The sequence below is a fragment of the Carcharhinus amblyrhynchos genome, chromosome 21 (genome assembly GCF_965287045.1).
Source record: "Carcharhinus amblyrhynchos chromosome 21, sCarAmb.v2.hapA, whole genome shotgun sequence".
Taxonomy (NCBI): domain Eukaryota; kingdom Metazoa; phylum Chordata; class Chondrichthyes; order Carcharhiniformes; family Carcharhinidae; genus Carcharhinus; species Carcharhinus amblyrhynchos.
Genome location: NC_137344.1, coordinates 50,717,511 through 50,738,449, shown reverse-complemented (window position 1 = coordinate 50,738,449; position 20,939 = coordinate 50,717,511). Strand labels below are relative to the sequence as shown.

At 45.0% G+C, this 20,939-nt stretch overlaps 1 protein-coding gene across 1 annotated transcript in view; it reads left to right on the top strand.

Moving 5' to 3' along the window:
• The window catches only part of myo15b (myosin XVB), a 322,763-nt gene that overhangs the window by 231,797 nt on the left and 70,027 nt on the right, over positions 1-20,939 (top strand). Inside the window, exons 44-48 of the mRNA XM_080209162.1 lie at positions 676-769; positions 2,884-3,003; positions 13,955-14,174; positions 16,466-16,562; positions 19,492-19,543. Of these exons, the coding sequence (XP_080065288.1) occupies positions 676-769; positions 2,884-3,003; positions 13,955-14,174; positions 16,466-16,562; positions 19,492-19,543 (583 nt within the window). The remainder of the gene's footprint in view (positions 1-675; positions 770-2,883; positions 3,004-13,954; positions 14,175-16,465; positions 16,563-19,491; positions 19,544-20,939) is intronic.

The window sequence follows — 20,939 nt, the reverse complement described above, 5'->3', positions numbered from 1 at the left end:
AAACCACAGCACCCAAAAGAAACCCACATAGAAATGGGTAGAACTCTGTACAGACAGTGATCCAAGTTGGGAATCGAACCCAGGTCCCTGGCACTGTGAGGCAGCAGAGCTAAACACTGTGCCACTGTGCAGCCCATCAACACCCCTCCCACTCCCACCCCCACCCCTCCCCACTCCAGTGACTTGAGGACAACTCTAGGTGTTGAGATCTGAGCGCAGAAGGGGAAAGAGAGCTTCACCATCTTTCAGTTAAAACAAAGCCCTCTCTGTCTTCTCAGATAGACATGACAGACCCAGTGGCACCATCTCAATGCGTGTTTTTTTGTTCTCCTGGTCAATAGTAACCACTTAACTAGCGTCACTAAAACAGGTTATCTTGTCATTATCGCGTTGCTGTTTGTGGGATCTTCTTATGCCCAAAATGGCTGGTGTTTTCTACATCATGGCAGCTGCCATATTTCAAAACATTTCATTGGCTGTGAAGTGTTTTGTGATGTTCTGATGAGATGAAAGATCCACTGAGATGGAAGTTCTTTCTTTCTGAAACAGGTCGGAAAACCAGACTTGTAAGAGTTACATTTCTCAGCTTTGAGACGCAGCTTCATCTGCACCCCTCTGGCTTCAAATTGTAAGAAGAATAATCATTTTATAACATTAGGTGCCTTCTCTCTGTAGGATTTCCGGGCTGTGAATGATGATATCAATGACGCGTTGATCTCTGAGCAAGTTGAATCTTTTCAGCTGAAACGAGCTTTCTTCCAGAAGTTGGGTAAGAATTAGAAACACACACAGGCCATTCAGCCCATCAAGCATGTTCCACCATTTAGTTGAATGATGACTGAACTGGATCTGAACTCCTTTTATCCAGTTTGATCAATTTCAGCTTTGAGATTTTCAGTTGATCGCAATGGGGAGGAAATTTTAGATTTTCACTATCCTTTGTGCAAAGAAGTGCTTCCTAAAAAGTCGCACTTTAACAGCCTAGCTCAAATTTTAAAGCTATGCCTTCCTTCCCGTTCTGGAAACAATTTCTCTTTATCTTCCCAATAAAATGCTTCAACCATCTTAAACATTGCACTTTGCTCACTCCTCCATTTGAGTAAATACAAGCCTAGTCTACTCAGCTGTCCTCATAATTTCACCATTTGAGAATCACAGCAGGTATGGGAGAAATGTTATAACACAGAAGGAAGGCATTCAGTTCACCATGTCTGCAACGCTTCTCTGAATGAGCAATCCACTCAGCGCCATTCTACTGCCTTCTCTCCCTAACCCTGCACATTCTCCTTTTCGGATAACAGTCTAATTCGCTGATGCAATTTAATCTGTCTCCACCACACTCTTTAACAGTGCATTCTAGTCCCGAACCACTCGCTGTGTGAATCTGTCTCCATCACACTCTCAGACAGTGCATTCCAGATCCTAACCACTCGCTGTGTGAATCTGTCTCCACCACACTCTCAGACAGTGCATTCCAGATCCTAACCACTCACTGTGTGAATCTGTCTCCACCACACTCTCAGACAGTGCATTCCAGATCCTAACCACTCGCTGTGTGAATCTGTCTCCACCACACTCTCAGACAGTACATTCCAGATCCTAACCACTCACTGTGTGAATCTGTCTCCACCACACTCTCAGACAGTACATTCCAGATCCTAACCATTCGCTGTGTGAATCTGTCTCCACCACACTCTCAGACAGTACATTCCAGATCCTAACCATTCGCTGTGTAAATCTGTCTCCACCACACTCTCAGACAGTACATTCCAGACCCTAACCACTCACTCATCCTCTCTGTGTATTATTATTTACCTCAATTCAGCATAAAAACAATTCCTAGCCAATCAGGCTCATAGAATCACTATAGTGCAGAAGGAGGCCATTTAGCCCATCGAACCTGCACCAACAACAATCCCATCCAGCCAACAACTATCCCTGTAACCTCACATATTTACCCTACTCATCTCCCTGACTCTAAGAGGCAATTTAGCATGGCCAATCAACCTAACCTACACATTTTGGAGTATGGAAGGAAACTGGAGCACCTGGAGAAAACCCATGCAGATACAAGGAGAATGTGCAAACTCTACACAGACAGTGACCCGAGCCAAGAATCGAACCTGGGCCTCTGGCGCTGCGAGGCAGCAATGCTAAGCACTCTGCCACTATATCCTGTTCTGTATAGGCTTCATATAGGCCTGGTTGTAGGTTGGATCTGAGCTCTTTTAGAAAACAGTTTTTGTGACTGGAATTCTGGCTTGTTTGTTTTTAAAATAAGTGAGCTTATTTGAATTGAAAGAGAGGTTACTCCTTAACTGCTTGGCCTATGAGTTCAGCGTAAAATCTCAGTCTTAAAATAATCCAGCTGGTGAGGAACTACCAATGAAATAATAAACCCTCCCTCACATTTTGCCACAATGCAAACATAATGAAGAAAAAGGAAGGTTCAACTTTACACATTGAGATTTTTAGATTTTTTTTGCCTAAACTGGAGAAAAGGGGAAATAATTCACCTTTGGATTGTGTGATGAGAAAGGAACCAGGTTGATCTAATTTGCCCTGTATCAGCCCATCAATCACATAACACAACAAGAATGGGTTGCTGAATTTCCACCCGTTCGTCTCTGACAGCCCCAGCCTGAGGTGAGGAAATCTTTGAGATGGCAATTCTTGGCAGTCATAGCTCCAAAGTCTGCTGTCCCTCCGATCCATTCTGTATATACCACATGTCAAGTCTCATATACTACATCCCAAAATATTGACTAGCTGGGTCAAGATCCAGTATTGAAATTCATTTACTCAGCACTATTTGCAAACATGTGAGAATTACACCTTTAATAATATCCGGTAATGTCCTTTCCACTCTGCTCATTCTCACAGGGAAAGAGGAGAAACTGAAGGCAATGCCTCCAGCAAAGATTTTGCTTCCTAAACCTGAGAAACCAGAAAAGACGAAGGTATCAGAAGAATCCAGGAATTCTAAGGAGGAGGAACGCAAAGGTATCTTTGAGTGTGGGGAAGCTGACAGAGGACAGGATATGACATGATTTAGATTTCAGGTGGAGACACTGATTTGATTATTCAAAGGCTGGAGCTCTGGAGCAGTCAGTCTTCAGAAACATTCTGTTGAATTCTCCGAAGCCCCTGCCACCAGGTTCAATGGCAGGCATGGGGGGGGGAAGATATGGCAGGAGAGCCAGAAATCGGTCTCACACCAGTGCGAATTTACAGAAGGCCTTCTGTTGGTGCCCACCGGAGAACCCACTGGAGGCTGGCATGAACGTCATTTGCATCCCATTAATGTGATGCAGATGAAGACCCACCCCCTCCTATGCCAGATTCCCCACAGTGCCGGCAGGAAAACACACTAGTGTGAAACGTGCTTGAAACAATGTGACATGCAGATGTTGGGTCTTACCTAAACAACATCTGGTGCTGCCTCTAAAATGGAGGCCACCAGCAACCCTAGATCTTGGAACACCAGCTATGGGTTGGGGGGAGCATCTACCTACAGGTGGATCTTCCAGACCCAGTGTCCTGGAGACTGTTATCTTCCAGATTCAAAGTGCTCCCAGAGATTAGTCTTCATTTTCAAGCAGTCTGCCTTCTTTCTTCAGTCGTGGGTCAGTAATGTTGGGCACCTTTTCAAAATGGACACAGTGGTGGACTGTGCACCATTCTGTGCAAAACTCGCAGGCTTATAATAGGTGAGTTTGGAGCTGGAAGATTTCGCATATTTTCCTGTCAGCCTCCTCAAAGGGGAACAATCCATATTCCCATCTCTGTCACAGGATTTAGTCTCAGATTGGCAGCATTCCATCCATCGTTATTGGAATAGAAAACTGATGAAGACAAATTTTTCACCTTCTGATTGTAACAATTCTCACTGAGAGATGAAGATAGATTCCACAATGTGTGCTCATGCCCCTGAACTCAGGAGGCCACACGAAGTAATGTGGGGTTGCTGAATTCTCCCGGCTGCTAATATCTGATCCAGGCAAGGCTCCGTGCCAAGGCTGCACATTCATGTGCTTTCTTATATCTCTTTGGATAACAATGGTTCTTGAATAGTTTGTCCAAAATCCATTTCTGTGAGTCTATGCAGTAATTTAAAGACATTTGAGTGGGCGGAGCATCTTTGTCAACTCCAGCGCTGCCCATCTGTTAACACGGGATAATTGAGCAGCAGCACATTACCCCAACCTGAATCAGCATCTGAACTACATCTGAGTGTAAAGTATAAAAGCAATTGAAACATCCTGAATCACGCTAACTCATTAACTCTTGTCAATTGCTGCAATCATAAATAGCAACATCATTTTCAGGAACATATCATTAGAAATCAGCATGGCAGAAATCAGTTTACATCAAACGGGCACCTAACATGGCATTGTGTGAGAAACACAGCTCACAGTTAAACAATTTAGTCAAGTCAAGTTCTGAAGGAGCAAGATTTTATTTGACGTTCTTGCAAGACCGGGTGTCTAGCGAAATAGGCACACCTCACATAGATTTACAGCACATTTTATACCTTTTTTACAAGCATTGTAATGGCTTTGCAATGTGATGTTCTCTCCTAATTGGTGGTCCCTGTCCCATCTATGTGTTGACATTCTCCTATTGGCTCGAGGTGCCCTAAGTTCCCATCACCTCTACTCCCCACCTAACAATGTCTCCTGTTATCACAAGAGTGCATTAGCAAACTCATCCATCTTATCCAATACTGTTACATGTCCAGTTCAGATTGGCGGTAATCAATCCTTTGCCAACTTAATCACTGCTGTCCCAACCATCTCAGTGACCTTTTCCCCTTTTATGCTTAGTTGTAGAAACAACACATCTTGCAGACCATTTGCTTTTTATAACGTGGGCATCTTACATTCCTGCAGGATGTGGTGTATGCTTCACTGCACATCACATCTCTGATGTTATCTCTACATTACAGGCAGTCTTTTTATTATCCCTAATTATTGCTGTGTTAGCAGCATCGAACCCTATGTCCTATGTTTGTGACTAAACTCACAGTTGTTTCCATAAAGTGGGTTATCAATATGCCTAACTATATCCAATCTATTTAACTTCAAGCTATTTCTCTATGCTCTACAAATATATGTGTTAACAACATCTTTACCTATTGCTCACAATTCCCCCCTTTTCTTTTTAATTTGTTGTTGACACATCCATCCATCCTCACATTTCAAATTCCTGGAGCATTTGTTCTGCTATTTTATTTACTTCATCATCCAGTTCATTTCCAATTTTCAATAAATTCATTCTCTCTCCATGATCTACCGTAGACATTTTCTTTGTTAGTGTTGTTTCAATAAGCCTTTGGACCAGTCCCCTTACACAGGGGATTATGCAACATCCCACGGTTATCAATATCCTTGCCATTATTATTAAGGAAGTTAGTACTGACACCACCATTCCTTTCCATTTTCCAAACCAGGATTCTAACCAGTCAGTGAATACGTTGTTTACCCCAGAGTTTTCTGCTATTTCCTCTGCTAAGGTTGTTAGTCCTCGTAAGGCTCGGGTTATAGAGCCATCAGGAGCCGTATTATTTGGGATAAAGGTACAACACTTTCCCCCCAACATTACACATACACCTCCTTTTTCTGCTAACGTCATATCTAAGGCCATCCTATTGTCCCACGCCATTCTACTAGTGGCGTCTAGTTGTTCCGCCAACTCCTTGACAGCATCCCTGGTTTAGTTAATGAATCTCTGTTGGTTATAGTATATATAATTTATCCAATCTACGTTCTTATTTATTGTCACCCACCAAAACAAGGATTCAAACCCAGCTGTAATTTGATTTCGAGCTTTAAATTCATCTGGGACTCCCCGAGGCACTCCTATGGGATCTAGATATATCTTTTCATCAAAAGAAATTCCTATCACTGATCTCTTATTTTTCCTTATCTTTTTCGATTCTTCAAATGCCAGGGTAAATGGTATAGCCAATTGGACAATTGCACATGTACCTTTCCACTGGGGGGGTAGAGTTGGCCTCAGTACCCTTCCTCCACAATACCACCATATATCTGCTCTGGGGATTTTCAATGATGAATAGTTCCCTCCCATTCCGTTCTCTGTAATGCTCCTGATCTCTGAGCATGATTCTAACTCCCCCATATTATGAGTTAACTCTGCCCCTTGTCGGTTCACACATGAAGTGTGATTCACAACAGCAGTGAGAAACTGAGGGGGAGTTTTTAAGTTCTTTGCTTCCACGGGAGGGAACATCAGGGATAGGGATGTGCAGTTCGGATTGCCCCATGCTTCCTTTTCTTGATACAGGGCTAACATGCACTCCACACCTCTTCTGTCGCGTTTCCATCCCAGAGGGAAGGGTACTATTTGGGCCACTGGCCTCCCAGACGCACAGGCATAGCAATTGCTTTTATTTAAGCTTTTTACAGTGTATTTAACCCATTCTACCCAGGCATTGGTTTCCTCATACCCAGTCTCTATTTCAAGGGTTTGTTTTAGGTTGTGTATTTCTACTACTTTTACTGCCCTTGGGTCGTTTTGGGGAACCTTATCATTCTGGTCGGGTGTTTTCAAATTTTTATCTACATAGATTCGGAAACAACATTTCAATTTACTATCTTTTCCTCCCTCCTTCACCCTAATTCCAAATACTGCCTGGTGCAATTGGTAGTCTCTGGTCCAGTTAACCGTAAGGAAGGGTCCACCAGCTATGGAGTACCGGGAGAGGTTCTTAGGATCTAGAACTGGACCGTTTATTTTTTTTCGGTCCATTTGGTCCCTTTTATTGTTTTATATATATAGGATTGCATTTCTTATCTAAGCATTCTGATCTGGACTGCATATTTTTCTGATGAAGGGATATTATGGAAGGGTGTCCACCCCAAGGATATTTTCCATCAGCATAAAATTGTAAGGATTCTACCGAATATTTTCGCTGGCTCACCAGATCTCCACACACTACCAAAGAACATAGGTCAGTTTCTACCACCTGTGTTGTAGGGAGATCCAGAATCGTAATTGAGCTTATAGTATTTTTCCTTTCCTTTTCTAATTTATCTGAATTATATCCCATACTTGTAAGTACTTTCTGAGACAAGAGGAAGGAAAGCATTATCCAGGTTACCCCTTCCATTCTATCCCTTTCTCGTTACCTTTTAGGAGAGAACTTATTCAAAACAGTTTCTTTCCCGCGCTCACGCCGCTACTAGAAATTGATTATTTAGAGTCTTTTAAATTTCAGCTTTAAAGGTTCTTCAGTTGGTTCGACCTTCCACGTGTCGGAATTATCTGGAGGTTTTACCAGTCCTTTTGATTCTAGTATGATGTGTCCACCCCTTTTCAGCAGTCCTGATTGCTGTCTCAGTTGTTAGGAGTGCTTGATATGGTTCCTCCCATTCCAGTTGCAGCTTAGTTTCTTTCCATGACTTTACCAGGACCCAATCTCCCGGTCGAATTGTATGTACCGTGAAGTCGAGGGCTGGAGTCTGCGACAATAATCCTTGTTTCCTAAGGGAAGATATCGAGGAGGACAGGCCCAGTATATATTTCTTTACAAATTGATCATTCATTTCAGGAACCGGTAACTCCCCGACTGCTCCCATATAAGACAGTCCAAATAGCATTTCATAGGGGGATAAACCCAAATCCTTTCGAGGAGGTGTACAAATATGCAAAAGTGCTATTGGTAAGCACTTAGTCCAAGGGAGTTTCGTTTCTATTATCAGCTTAGATCCTCTGTCCACTCTAAAACATTAGGTTCTTCTTCTAACAGTTTCAAATATAGTTGTTTAGTTTTCTGTGCGTACCCTTCGATCCACAATCTACAGTATCCTACTAATCCCAAGAACCTCCTAAGTTCCTTTTTAGTCCGTAGTATATTTAGATCTAGGATTCCTTGTATTCTTTCTGGATCTATTCTTCTCCTTCCCTCACTGATTAGGTGTCCAAGGTATTTAACTTCCTTCTCTATGTACTGCAGCTTTTTCTTTGACACCCTGAATCCCTGTTGTCCCAGAAAATTCAATAAGCTATTTGTTGTTTCTATTACCTTTTCCTTTCCTCCTCCTGTTACTAGTAGGTCATCTACATATTGTAGTAACGTGATTTCATCAGGCTTTTTAAATCTTTCTAACACCTGCTTTAAGACTTGACCGAAAAGATTTGGGGACTCTGTGAACCCCTGTGGGAGCACTGTCCACCTGAACTGTTGTTTCCGTCCTGTGATAGGATTTTCCCACTCAAAAGCAAATAAGTCTCGACTTTCTTCCACCAGTGGGCATATCCAAAATGCATCTTTTAGGTCTACTACACTGAACCATCCATGATCAGGAGGAATCTTGCTTAATAAAGTATAAGGATTAGGGACAACGGGGTGTCGTGTCTGCACTATCTGATTCAGGGCCCTTAGGTCTTGTACCAGGCGGTACGTTCCATCAGGCTTCTTTACAGGCAATATAGGGGTATTATAAGGGGACATGCAGGGTTCTAACAGTCCATCTCTAACCAATCCTTCAATTACTGGCTGTAATCCTTTTTCCCTTGCAAAGGTATAGGGTATTGCTTAACACACACCGTCTGTCCTTCTTTGTTAAAATTATTTGCAGAGGAGGAACGTTTAATCCCCCTCGGTTTCCCTCCCTTGCCCAGACTATCGGGTCTATTTGCTGTTCCTGTTCGTCTGTTAATACTGCCATGGTTACTGTTAATTGGTTCTTTTCTACTCCAATTGCCAAACTCAATTTAATTATTAAGTCTCTGCCTAATAAATTACTGCCAACTGCTGGTATGTATAAGAGTTGACCCTCCATCCTCTCAGTCTGATATTTAAGCATAATTGGTTCAAACATGGGGACTGTAAAACCTTCCCCTTTCACTCCTGATACCGTTAATTTTTTATCGATTAACTTTATTCCTCTCGGTATAAAATTCAGAGAGGATCTAGTGGCCCCCGTATCCACCAGAAACACCGCATCTTCTTGTTGGGGACCCACCTGCAGATTTATCAAGGGTTCCCGGTGGATTCCCGGGGGTAGGAACCCCTGACCTCCCTAATCTTCATCCATACTCATGAGAGGGACTACCCTCTCTTCTCTTTGTAATTCAGGGCACTGTCTTTTAAAATGTCCAACCATTCCACAGTGATAACACCCCTTTTGGGTTTTTTTTTGTGTTACCCCACCTTTTAGTGCCCCACCTTTTCTACTTCCGCGCACCTTCCGTTCAACATACTGATACCCTCGTGTCCTTTCCTCAGTTAGGGGATTTACCCTCTTTCTCACAATCTCATCTACGGTCGCTACCATTATCTTTGCCTTTTGTTTCCCTGTCTCATTATCTCTCTTCACAAATACCTTCTGTGCTTCATCGTAACAATTCATCAAGTGGCTTCTCACTCCACCCTTCTATTTTCTGAATTTTTTTTTATCCCCACTCCACTTCTTAGTGGAAGTGACTACTTGTTCAATTAGTCCAGCTAACTGATGTATTAACAATACTGCTATTTTCTTTGTTTGGTTTCTCTTTTCTAACTCTCTAATCTGTGATTCTGACGTTTCAATTCTCTCCTTGTCGTCAGCCCAATTTTTTTACCCAAGACTGAGATGTGTTCAATTAATCCAGTTTAAACCTGTTTAATTAATTCAAACTAAGAGAATTCCAATTATCTTAGTTCCGTCCTTTTTTTTCCCAATCATTTCCATTGTTGATCTAGTGGGTGAAATGGATCCCACCCCTAGGTCGCTCTTATCACAGTCCGGTGATACCTATCAGGGGTGATCAGTCCCCTCCGTACCACCGCTTACACTCGTGGGCTTACACCCTTAAGCTCACACTATTAAGCCGGCTTTCCCTTCTACTCCGGCAATCTCTCAGACAGATTCTTTCTTACTCTCATCTGAACATCACATCCCAGGTATCCTTTTCTAGCCGTTACACTCACTTCAAACTCCTGAACTTCGCGTAGGGGGCTACCCCTCTTAACAACTGGTCTAAGGCTGGGTGTAAAGACAGACACCTCCTTATCTGCACGTGCTCAGCTCAGACCTCTCACACACTCACACTCTTTCATCACAGATGAGCACCTACTGTACTTTGATTCACTCCCTTAAATTCGGTAATCTGTTCCGGAGCTCCGGTTGTGGCCATTCAACCGGACCCGTAAACAGATCCCAGGTTTCAGCACCAATTCTTGTAGGTAAAGATACCTCTGAATCCAATTGTGAGTCAAAGTACAGCAGTTTATTTAACAAAAGCCTGATTCAGAAAATCCAAAATAAGATTTATTTTTATCACCTTTAAATATCCTCACTAAATCAAGACCCTTGCACATTCTTACAATTCTGGTACAATAAAACAAAACATCACTTGGAACACAGATGCACGAAGAAATACTGAAAGCATTCTAATGTGCAATCTACATGTTTAATTATTTCTACAGCTCTGCCTTTGTAACCAACACAGGCAAGTACAAAATCAAATCTACTGTTTGCCTAAATGGTTAACTCTCCTCACAACTTTAAGATGCAATGTAATGCCACCTTTCCCACTTGGCAGAATTCAAATCTCTGTCCGATCCCTGTATAATTTAGTAAACTTAAAGCAATTCACTTTGATTGGCTATATCTATTACATCACCTGAGGGTCTCAATTACACAGTTACACCCTCTCTCTCTCTCTCTCTCTGTACCATACAGAGTCAGCCTGCTTGTCTCTTTTTTTTAACCCTTTACTGGTGGGAGCTCACTGGCCTCTAATAAATTTGACCTGTTTGATTTGGGTGCCCCATGCCGTGACAAATCCCCTTCTCTCTCAAACAGTCATATAGTCATGCACAATTCCAAATACATAACTGCTATTAGCATTCACCCCGCACCTCAGTAAAAGCCTATGTCAGGGTTCCCAGTTCCACTGACATACTTCTCTCTACTCTTTCTGCTCCCTCATCACATAACCTCCCCCGCAGCCCCTAAATTAACATTATCCAGCAACTTGCATAGTCAATTCCTTTCTGGGACACCGGCTGCTTCTATCTCACATATTCATTAAGAATATGACAAACCCAATCCTCCTCCGATCCGTACTTTGGCCAGAAGACAGACGGACTCCGGATTGCTTCTTTCACCCAAACAAGACAACAATATCCTCTCATTGTCGTCTTGTTTTTATCCCTAGTACAGCTACTAGTGCTCCAACCTTCCAACATCCTTCCCAACGGACTTTCTGGAGGGATGTTACCTGGGGCCCCAATCCTGACACCTTTCCCGGGGGACTTCTTCCAACTACCCCCATTTTTCCATGGTTTACCGACCACGACCCGGTCGCCAAGGCAATACTTAAAAGTCACTTTTCTTACCTTGGTCCGTGCACAGCGTTGCCCGACCACACGACGGTGCCTATCGTATCCCACTTACTCGTTCAGAACAACTTTCCTAGGATTCTTAACAGTCAGTGGCAGAGAAGCCCACCGATGAGCACCTGGGACCGTTCAATTTGGAACGGGACGCGTCTTCCCAGTTGCCACCGGCAACCTCCCTACCAGGGATGTTAGGATCCCGGACGAGCCCCCAATTGTGAGAAACACAGCTCACAGTTAAACAATTTAGTCAAGTCAAGTTCTGAAGGAGCAAGATTTTATTTGACGTTCTTGCAAGACCGGGTGTCTAGCGAAATAGGCACACCTCACATAGATTTACAGCACATTTTATACCTTTTTTACAAGCATTGTGATGGCTTTGCAATGTGATGTTCTCTCCTAATTGGTGGTCCCTGTCCCATCTATGTGTTGACATTCTCCTATTGGCTCGAGGTGCCCTAAGTTCCTATCCCATCTAACAATGTCTCCTGTTATCACAAGAGTGCATTAGCAAACTCATCCATCTTATCCAATACTGTTACATGTCCAGTTCAGATTGGCGGTAATCAATCCTTTGCCAACTTAATCACTGCTGTCCCAACCATCTCAGTGACCTTTTCCCCTTTTATGCTTAGTTGTAGAAACAACACATCTTGCAGACCATTTGCTTTTTATAACGTGGGCATCTTACATTCCTGCAGGATGTGGTGTATGCTTCACTGCACATCACATCTCTGATGTTATCTCTACATTACAGGCAGTCTTTTTATTATCCCTAATTATTGCTGTGTTAGCAGCATCGAACCTTATGTCCTATGTTTGTGACTAAACTCACAGTTGTTTCCATAAAGTGGGTTATCAATATGCCTAACTATATCCAATCTATTTAACTTCAAGCTATTTCTCTATGCTCTACAAATATATGTGTTAACAACATCTTTACCTATTGCTCACAATTGGCACACACATTCCACCAACAGAGTTGCATTGCCAGCCTTATTGGTAAATATTCCACACTCAGTGTCTGTGGCTCAAGTTTGAACAGTTGTTAGACCCTTTCCGTGTGCAAACACAGAGCTTAACACTTTTGTGAGGCCTAATTCCTGAAACTGGGCTATCCCGAACCAGCACCAAGTCTCCCAAAACCTGGATCTTTCTTGGGACAATCTGAAACTGGTACCGGAAAGGAATTTCAAGCATGTTGATGTACTTGTTTGAATGTGAATCCGGGAGAAGCATTCCACAATCCTGGCCTCTTCCAATCACCATGTTGCTAGGGAGACAGCCTGTCTAATCGATGCCCAATTGACGTCTGCAGATGGACAATATGCTGGTAAGGCGTGGGTGGCCTCAGTGCGCACTCCCAGTGCATATTTCTCCCAACCCCGAGAAAAGACTAAAATAATTTCCACACTTATTACCATCGGCATCTGATATTATTCATCCACAACATCTTAAAAATCCAGTGTGTTCTTCCTATTTGTCCCACATACTTCAAGTTAATAAAGAATTCATTCAGTCTACTCTGAACCTAAGTTGAACTTTTTGAAATTTGCCTTCCAGTTTTTCGTTCAATAATCAATCAGCTATTCTTAGATTTGAATCATTAGGCAGCTCTGGAGATTGTGTGGACTGTTTGTGCTCCAAGGTTAGAGGCTGCCTGCTGTTTGCTCAGGGATAGAAAGGCCAGGGTCTGTGCGTTTTCCCTCTCTCACTGAACAGTCAAGGGACTCTCTAGCTGTTTTCTCCAATAGCTGGTCACTCACTCAGTAGCTGCTCAGTTTGGACTGAAGTGCTGCTGAACAAACTTGCTGATATTCATCCCAAAAATGCCAGGGAATCCCAGCCGGGCTGACGGCATCCATGGGGAGAGAATAGAGCTGGGCGATAAAAACCTACCAAAAAGTGCCAGCGTGTTGTTCCCAGTGAGAAAACCGGTGCATTTCCCTCTGGATCTTAGGACACTCTGCCAAAGAAATCCAGTCGTGCTTCACACCACCATACAGGGGGATGGGGCCGTAGGACTCTGGCAAAACCCTGCTCAGAAATCATCACCCGAGTAAAACCATCCCCCCCACCACCCCCCGCCACCATGGAGGTCTTGGGCCCAGTCCCTCCCCCCTGATCAGAGTCAGCAGTACTCCAGGATCTTTAATAGGTTTTTGATAGACAAGGGAATTAAGGGTTATGGGGAGAGGGCGGGAATGTGGAACTGAGCCACTTCAGATCAGCCATGATCTTATTGAATGGCGGGGCAGGCCCGAGGGGCTAGATGGCCGACTCCTGCTCCTATTTCTTATGTTCTTATCTGTGGATAGTCTGGATCACTCTCCACGGATCCTGTCAGACCTGCTGAGATTTTCCAGCATATTCTGTTTTTGTTTCCGATTCCACTGTCGCAGTATTTTGCTTTTAGATTGCTGATATTCAAACTGTTACAATAAACCACTGGCTTTTCAGCCCCCTCCCTCTGGTGCGTTCAGTCACCCATCAAAAATACTGAACATTGTGATAGAATCGCATGAACGCTGCTGTTTGCTCCTGGAGAAATTAGTGAGGATTGTTATCTTCGATATAAACACTGTCCTTTACTTATTCCCGTAGAGACCCCTCCCCCAGCACCCCCTATCAAAGAGCCACAGCAGGAAAAGGAGGAGAAAGAGAAAGATCAGAGTTCAGAAGACGAGACTACAGAACCAAAACCAGAGATAGTGAAGTCCAGCCAGGGCACCACACGACCAGAACCGAGTAAAAACATCCGAGAAATAATCAAAATGTATCAGAGCCAGCCAAAACCACCACCTCCTGTGTACCAGCCCATCAGGTGAGAAGAGAAGGTCCACACTGTCAGAATACTCTCCACTCGTCCAGATGAGTATGACTGGGGGAGGGGAGGGGTATGAGTGGGGGAGGGGATGTGATTGGGAGGGGGTGAGATTGGGGAGGGGAGGGGGTGTGATTGGGGGAGGGGAGGGGGTGTGATTGGGAGGGGGTGTGAGTGGGGGAAGGGAGGGGGTTTGATTGGGAGGGGCTGTGAGTGGGGGAAGGGAGGGGGTTTGATTGGGAGGGGCTGTGAGTGGGGGAAGGGAGGAGGTTTGATTGGGAGGGGGGCGGGATTGGGGAGGGGAGGGGGTGTGATTAGGGAAGGGGAGGGGGTGTGATTAGGGAAGGGGAGGGGGTGTGATTAGGGGAAGGGAGGGGGTGTGATTGGGGAAGGGGAGGGAGTGAGATTGGGGAGGGGCAGTGACTGGGAGGGGGTTAGATTGCAAGGATTTTTTATGAATGGCGCATTGAACCTACATCAAATTCATTCACGATCTGCTGATGGGCTTCCTGTAAAACTGATTTTCCAGCACGTTGTGCTGACTGCATTTAGATTGAAAGATCACCCTGCTAAAGGAACCCTGAAGCTGCCTCCAAACTCCTGGTTTGTAAAAGACAACAATATTTCTGACAAAAACCCTTCTTGTTTCTTTTGAAACCTCTATTAAATGGTGGTTGGTGCAGCAGAGTTTGTGTTTCCCATAGCCCCACTCTGGAGGCTTGACTGCCTGTTTTATATCAGACACAGAGGTTGGAACTCTGACACCCTGCCAGCCATGGAATCAGCATGAGCGAGGGCCCAACAACGGAAATCTCCGTTGACCTGAGGCAGGAATTTCCAGTCTTGCCCAAGCAAGGCTTTTTTATAAATGATTTTTATAAATGACCTGGATGAGGAAGTGGAGGGATGGGTTGGTAAGTTTGCTGATGACATGAAGGTCGGAGGTGTTGTGGATAGTGTGGAGGGATGTCAGAAGTTGCAGTGAGACATAGATAGGATGCAAGACTGGGCGGAGAAGTGGCATTTCAACCCGGATAAATGTGTAGTGGTACATTTTGGCAGTTCAAATGGGATGAAGGAATATAATATTAAGGGTAAGACTCTTGGCAGTGTGGAAAATCAGAAGGATCTTGGGGTCCGGGTTCATAGGATTCTCAAATCGGCTTCACAGGTAGAGGATGTGGTTAAGAAGGCATATGGTGTACTGGCCTTCATCAATCGAGGGATTGAGTTTAAGGGTCGGGAGATAATGCTGCAACTTTATAAGACCCTGGTCAGACCCCACTTGGAGTACTGTGCGCAGTTCTGGTCGCCTCATTACAGGAAGGATGTGGAAGCTATTGAGAGGGTGCAGAGGAGATTTACAAGGATGTTGCCTGGATTGGGAGGCATGCCTTATGAGGATAGGTTGAGGGAGCTTGGCCTCTTCTCCTTGGAGAGACAAAGGATGAGGGGTGACCTGATAGAGGTGTATAAGATGATGAGAGGTATTGATTGAGAGGATGCTCAGAGGCTTTTTCCCAGGGCTGAAATGACTGCCACAAGAGGACACAGGAAGTAGGTACAGAGGAGATGTCAGGGGTAAGTTTTTCACTGAGGGTGGTGGGTGTGTGGAATTGGCTGCCGGCAACGGTGGTGGAGATGGATTCGATAGGGTCTTTTAAGAGATTTTTGGATGAGTACATGGGACTTAGTAAGATAGAGGGTTATAGGTAAGTCTAGTAGGTAGGGACATGTTCGGCGCAACTTGTCAGCCGAAGGGTCTGTTTTGTGTTGTAGTGTTTCTATGTTTTCCTAAGGCTGTAAAATCTCACCCTGTGTCTAGAATCATAGAATTCCTACAGCGCAGAAGGAGGCCTTTCGGCCCATTGAGTCTGCACTGACATTCCAACAGAGTATCCCACCCAAGCCCTATCTCGATATGCCCCACTAATCCCTCTAACCTACACATCTTGGGACACCAAAGGGCAATTTATCATGTGTCCCAAGCCCGGGAATTGAACCCTGGTCCTTGGTGCTGTGAGGCAGCAGTGCTAACCACTGTGCCGCCCTTTGAAGTGAAATATTTTGGTTTTGGTGTCGAGCATTGTGCGATGTTTGATTGCTAACTTTATGAAAAGCTGCAAGACATGCTTTGTGTTTACTGAATACCAATTACTTACCTGTTTGCAGCTTTAAACTGCCCTGACCCTTGAACCCATCAGCTGACCAGCTTTGTACTGGATGTTTAAAGCATCCCTCCACACCCTCCTGCTGGTCCCACATCTAATTGTTCTCTACCGTTACTGCAGGAGGACAGCGAAACCATTCCTGAAGAAAAATGATCCCAAGGACGAGGCATTATCGCTTTTGGGAATGAAAGGATCAGCGTCCCCAGCCGAGGGAAAGGTAGGCTTGTCAACTCCGCTGGACGTAATCCAGGAGAATAATTTCCATCCCCCGGCCCCAGGCCCCCATCCCCCGATCCCCATCCCCCGGCCCCAGGCCCCCATCCCCCGATCCCCATCCCCCGGCCCCAGGCCCCCATCCCCTGATCCCCATCCCCCGGCCCCCAGCCCCCGATCCCCAACCCCCGGCCCCAGGCCCCCATCCCCTGATCCCCATCCCCAGCCCCCAGCCGCCTGGCCCACACCCTCCCACCCCCTGGCCTACAGCCCCCAGCCGCCTGGCCCACACCCTCCCACCCCCTGGCCTACAGCGCCCAGTTGCTCGGCCCCCGCCCCTGGCCCCCACCTCCACCCCCCCCGCCCCCAGCTCCCACCCCCACCCTCACCTTCCCCCGATCCCTCCCTGTCCCCGGCCCCCGCCTAGGCAAGGCCGCTATTCCTCACCTTCAATATTTTCACTATCACAAAGTAAATGAAGAAAAAAGTGACTATTTGAAGATGAATCTGTAGTTTTGGAGAGGCCATTGTCATCCGATATATAGATGAACATGTGTGGAATAGTTATTACAAAAAACAAATAGAAAATGGAATGAATGTTTAAGTGTAATTCACATCTGGTTTAATTTGTGCGTCTCTGGCACACACAGCTCAGTGGGTAAGTGTGCCCTGTCTAATGGTGTATTGCATTTTGAGAAATGCTGTTCTCTGGTTGAACTGTTTAATAAGGCCCTGCCTGATGTTTCTTAGTTTAATTTGTAGAAGAACAAGTCATTCTCCCAGAGCCCGGGCCAACGTCTCCCCTCAACCAATACCACCAGAGCACATTAACTGATTATTTCTCCCACTCCTGCTTGTGGGACCTTGGATCAGATGCTGGGAACTCTGTAATGAGTAACTCACCACAGCAGGCAGCATCTCCCTGGCTCTACACGCAACCCTGGAACATTGAGATAACAAAGACACCAAAGTCAGCCTGCTATCTTTTGAGTACGGCTCAGCCTTCAACACCATTATTCCCACGAACCTCATCTCCAAACTCCGTGGCCTGGGGCTTGGATCCTCCCTCTGTGACTGGATCCCCTAGGCTTCCTAACCTGCAGACTGCAATCAGTGAGGATAGGCAACAACACCTCCCCCACGATCATCCTCAACACTGGTACCCCACAAGGCTGTGTTCTCAGTCCCCTGCTACACTCCTTATACACTTATGACTGTGTGGCCAAATTCCCCTCCAACTTAATTTTCAAGTTTGCTGACGATACCACCGTAGTGGGTCGGATCTTAAACAATAATGAGACAGAGTACAGGAAAGAGATAGAGAATCTGGTGAATGGGTGCAATGACAATAATCCCTCCCTCGGTGTCAACAGAAGGAAGGAGATAGTCACCGACTTCAGGAAGCGCAGTGGAGGGCATGTCCCTGTTTACATCATTGGGGATTAAATGGAAATGGTTAAGAACTTCAAGTTTTTAGGTGTCCAGATCACCATGGATCTTGGACCCCCCCATGCTCGAGCTATAGTTAAGAAAGCCCACCAACTTTTCTACTTTCTCAGAAGACTGAGGAAATTTGGCATGTCCGCTACGACTCTCACCAACTTTTACAGATGCCCCATAGAAAGCATCACAGCTTGTATCACAGCTTGGTATGGGCTCCTGCTCTGCCCAAGACAGCAAGAAACTATGAAGGGTCGTGAACAAAGCCCAGTCCATCACTCAAACCAGCCTCCCACCCACTGACTCTGCCTACACTTCCCACTGCCTCAAAAAAGCAGCCAGCATAATTAAGAACCCCAGACATTCTCTCTTCCACCTTCTTCAATCGGGAAAAAATACAAAAATCTGAGGACACATAACAACCAGCTCAAAAACAGCTTCCAGACTTTTGAAAGGACTAAGCTCGTATTAAGGTGATTTTTCTCAACACCCTAGCTATGACTGTAACACTACACTCTGCACTCACTCCTTTCCTTCTCTATGAACAGTGTGCTTTGTGTAACATGCAAGGAACAATACTTTTCACTGTATACCAATACATGTGTCAATAATAAATCAAATCACCTCCTGACTCCCAGAGCCTGTTCATCATCTACCAGGTACAAATCTGGAGTGTGATAGAATATTCTTCACTTGCCTGGATGAGTGCAGCTCCAACTTTTCAGAAGCTTGATTGGGAAGAAGGCAGCCAGCTTGACTAGCACCCCATTCTCCATCTTAAATATTCATTCCAACCAATGCGCAGTATCAGTAGTGTGTACTATATACAAGATACACTGCAACAATTCACCAAGGCTCCTTCAACAGCACCTTCCAAACCCACCACCTCTACCACCAAGCAAGACAAGCAGATGAGGATACCACCACCTGGAGGTTCCCCTCTAAGTCACTCACCATCCTGACTTGGAAATACATGGCCAATTTTTCACTGTCTAAAATCTGGAACACCCTTCCTAACAGCACTGTGGGTATACCTACACCTCAGGGTCTGCTGCAATTCAAGAAGGCAGCTCACCTCTACCTTTTCAAGAACAACTAGCTTGGGCATTCAGTGTCAATCTTGCCAGCAATATTCACATCCCAAGAATTATTATCTTTTAATTGGGTGCTGTATTTGCTTACTTAACAATTACTGGAACTTTGAAGGAATTCATTGGGCGAGATGTAGTGCCAACAGGATGAGTTTGGAGGTAGGGATGGCATTTAATTAGATGGGAAGGTGCCCAATGGGGATGGCACTGCCTCCTTGTCTCTAGCTTGGCGGTAGAGGTTCTGTATTGTCAGGTACTTGGTGGCTGATTAAGGAACCAGCATTGGGAAGGGGAGGCCCTTTGATGCCACCCTCTGCCTTTGCCCCCAACTGCCATTCATGCTCACTCCTGTGGCCTGGATTCCTTGTTATTCTCAGCTTCGAGTAGATGTGTTGCCAACAGCTACCCTGCTTCACCGCACCCCGGGACCTCGGGAAGGTCTACCGCTGGAGATGTAAGTGCTTGACTGGCACATAATACTACCCGATGGCACAGTGGTTAGCACTGCTACCACACAGTGCCAAGGCCCTGGGTCCAATTCCCAGTTTGGATAACTGTCTGTGTGGAGTCTGCACATTCTCCCCGTGTCTGCGTGGGTTTCCTTTCACAGTCTGAAAGACATGCTGGTTAGGTGCATTGACCATGCTACATTCTCCTTCAGTGTACCCGAACAGGTGCCAGACTGTGGTGACCAGGGGATTTTCACAGTAACTTCAATACAGTGTTAATGTAAACCTACTTGTGACAATAATAAATAAACCAAATTAAACTATAAAGGAGGCAGACACTGAGCATCCACTGACATGGAACAATTCTAATGCCTGGATTAAATCCTCCCATTATGTCTGAAACATTTTGCTGTTTTTCTGAATGATGTGATAAGGCAGTTTCTAAAGTTGTCTTTTTGAACGTTTTTCTGTGATAGTTTTTCATGTGTTTATAAAAATGTCACAATTAAAACTGTTTGATTGCACTGCCATTTCCCACGTGATTTGAATTAAAATGTAACATGCTGGTGGTGTACCTGCAGCTGTGTGATGGGGAAGCATTTCCCCAGTGAATCCTCCAAGGGATGAAGAACAGGCAGGTTATACACACCCCCCCCCGACTCCGATCACACTCACACACACCCCCTCATCACACCCACAACTTCCCAGCCCAATGACATTCCCATTAACATCGACTTCCAAACACAAAGGTAGCATGGATGTGTTCCAAAATAAAATCTCATCTCTAAATTTTCAGGTTATTTATTCTTATGTGTGTCATTGTTATTTGAGACTGGTTTAGTAAGAGTTAAATGCAAATTGGCAGGTATTGATGGTTACAGGGGAGTCGGGACCATTCATTGGAACAATGGATAAAAATGCTGGAATCTGAAATCAGAAAAGAAAATGCTGGAAAATCTCAGCAGGTCTGGCAGCATGTGTGACGAGAGGAAAGAGCTGACGTTTCGAGTCCAGATGACCCTTTGCTAAAGCTTTAATGCTGCCAGACCTGCTGAGATTTTCCAACATTTTCTTTTTTGGCTTCGTTGAAACAATGTTGTGTTTTACATTCACTTTTTATTGAAAGTTCATGTTAGTGTGCTGGGTTATACTCAGCAATCTGAGGGACATGCCTGAACTTGCACTCGCTGGCCGCTCCCTTCTACACATTGTGAAGGACAATGTCCAAGATCAGCCTCCACAAGGATAATTGAAGTGTTGGAGAGAAACCCTGTAAAGACTCTGCCAGCCAAATGTTTCCCCCCCCCAACCATATCTCGAATACCAGGCCCTTCTCAATTCACTCCTCCAAGTCCCACACCCTACTACCTCAGCACTGACTCACCCTCACCAGCCCCGAAC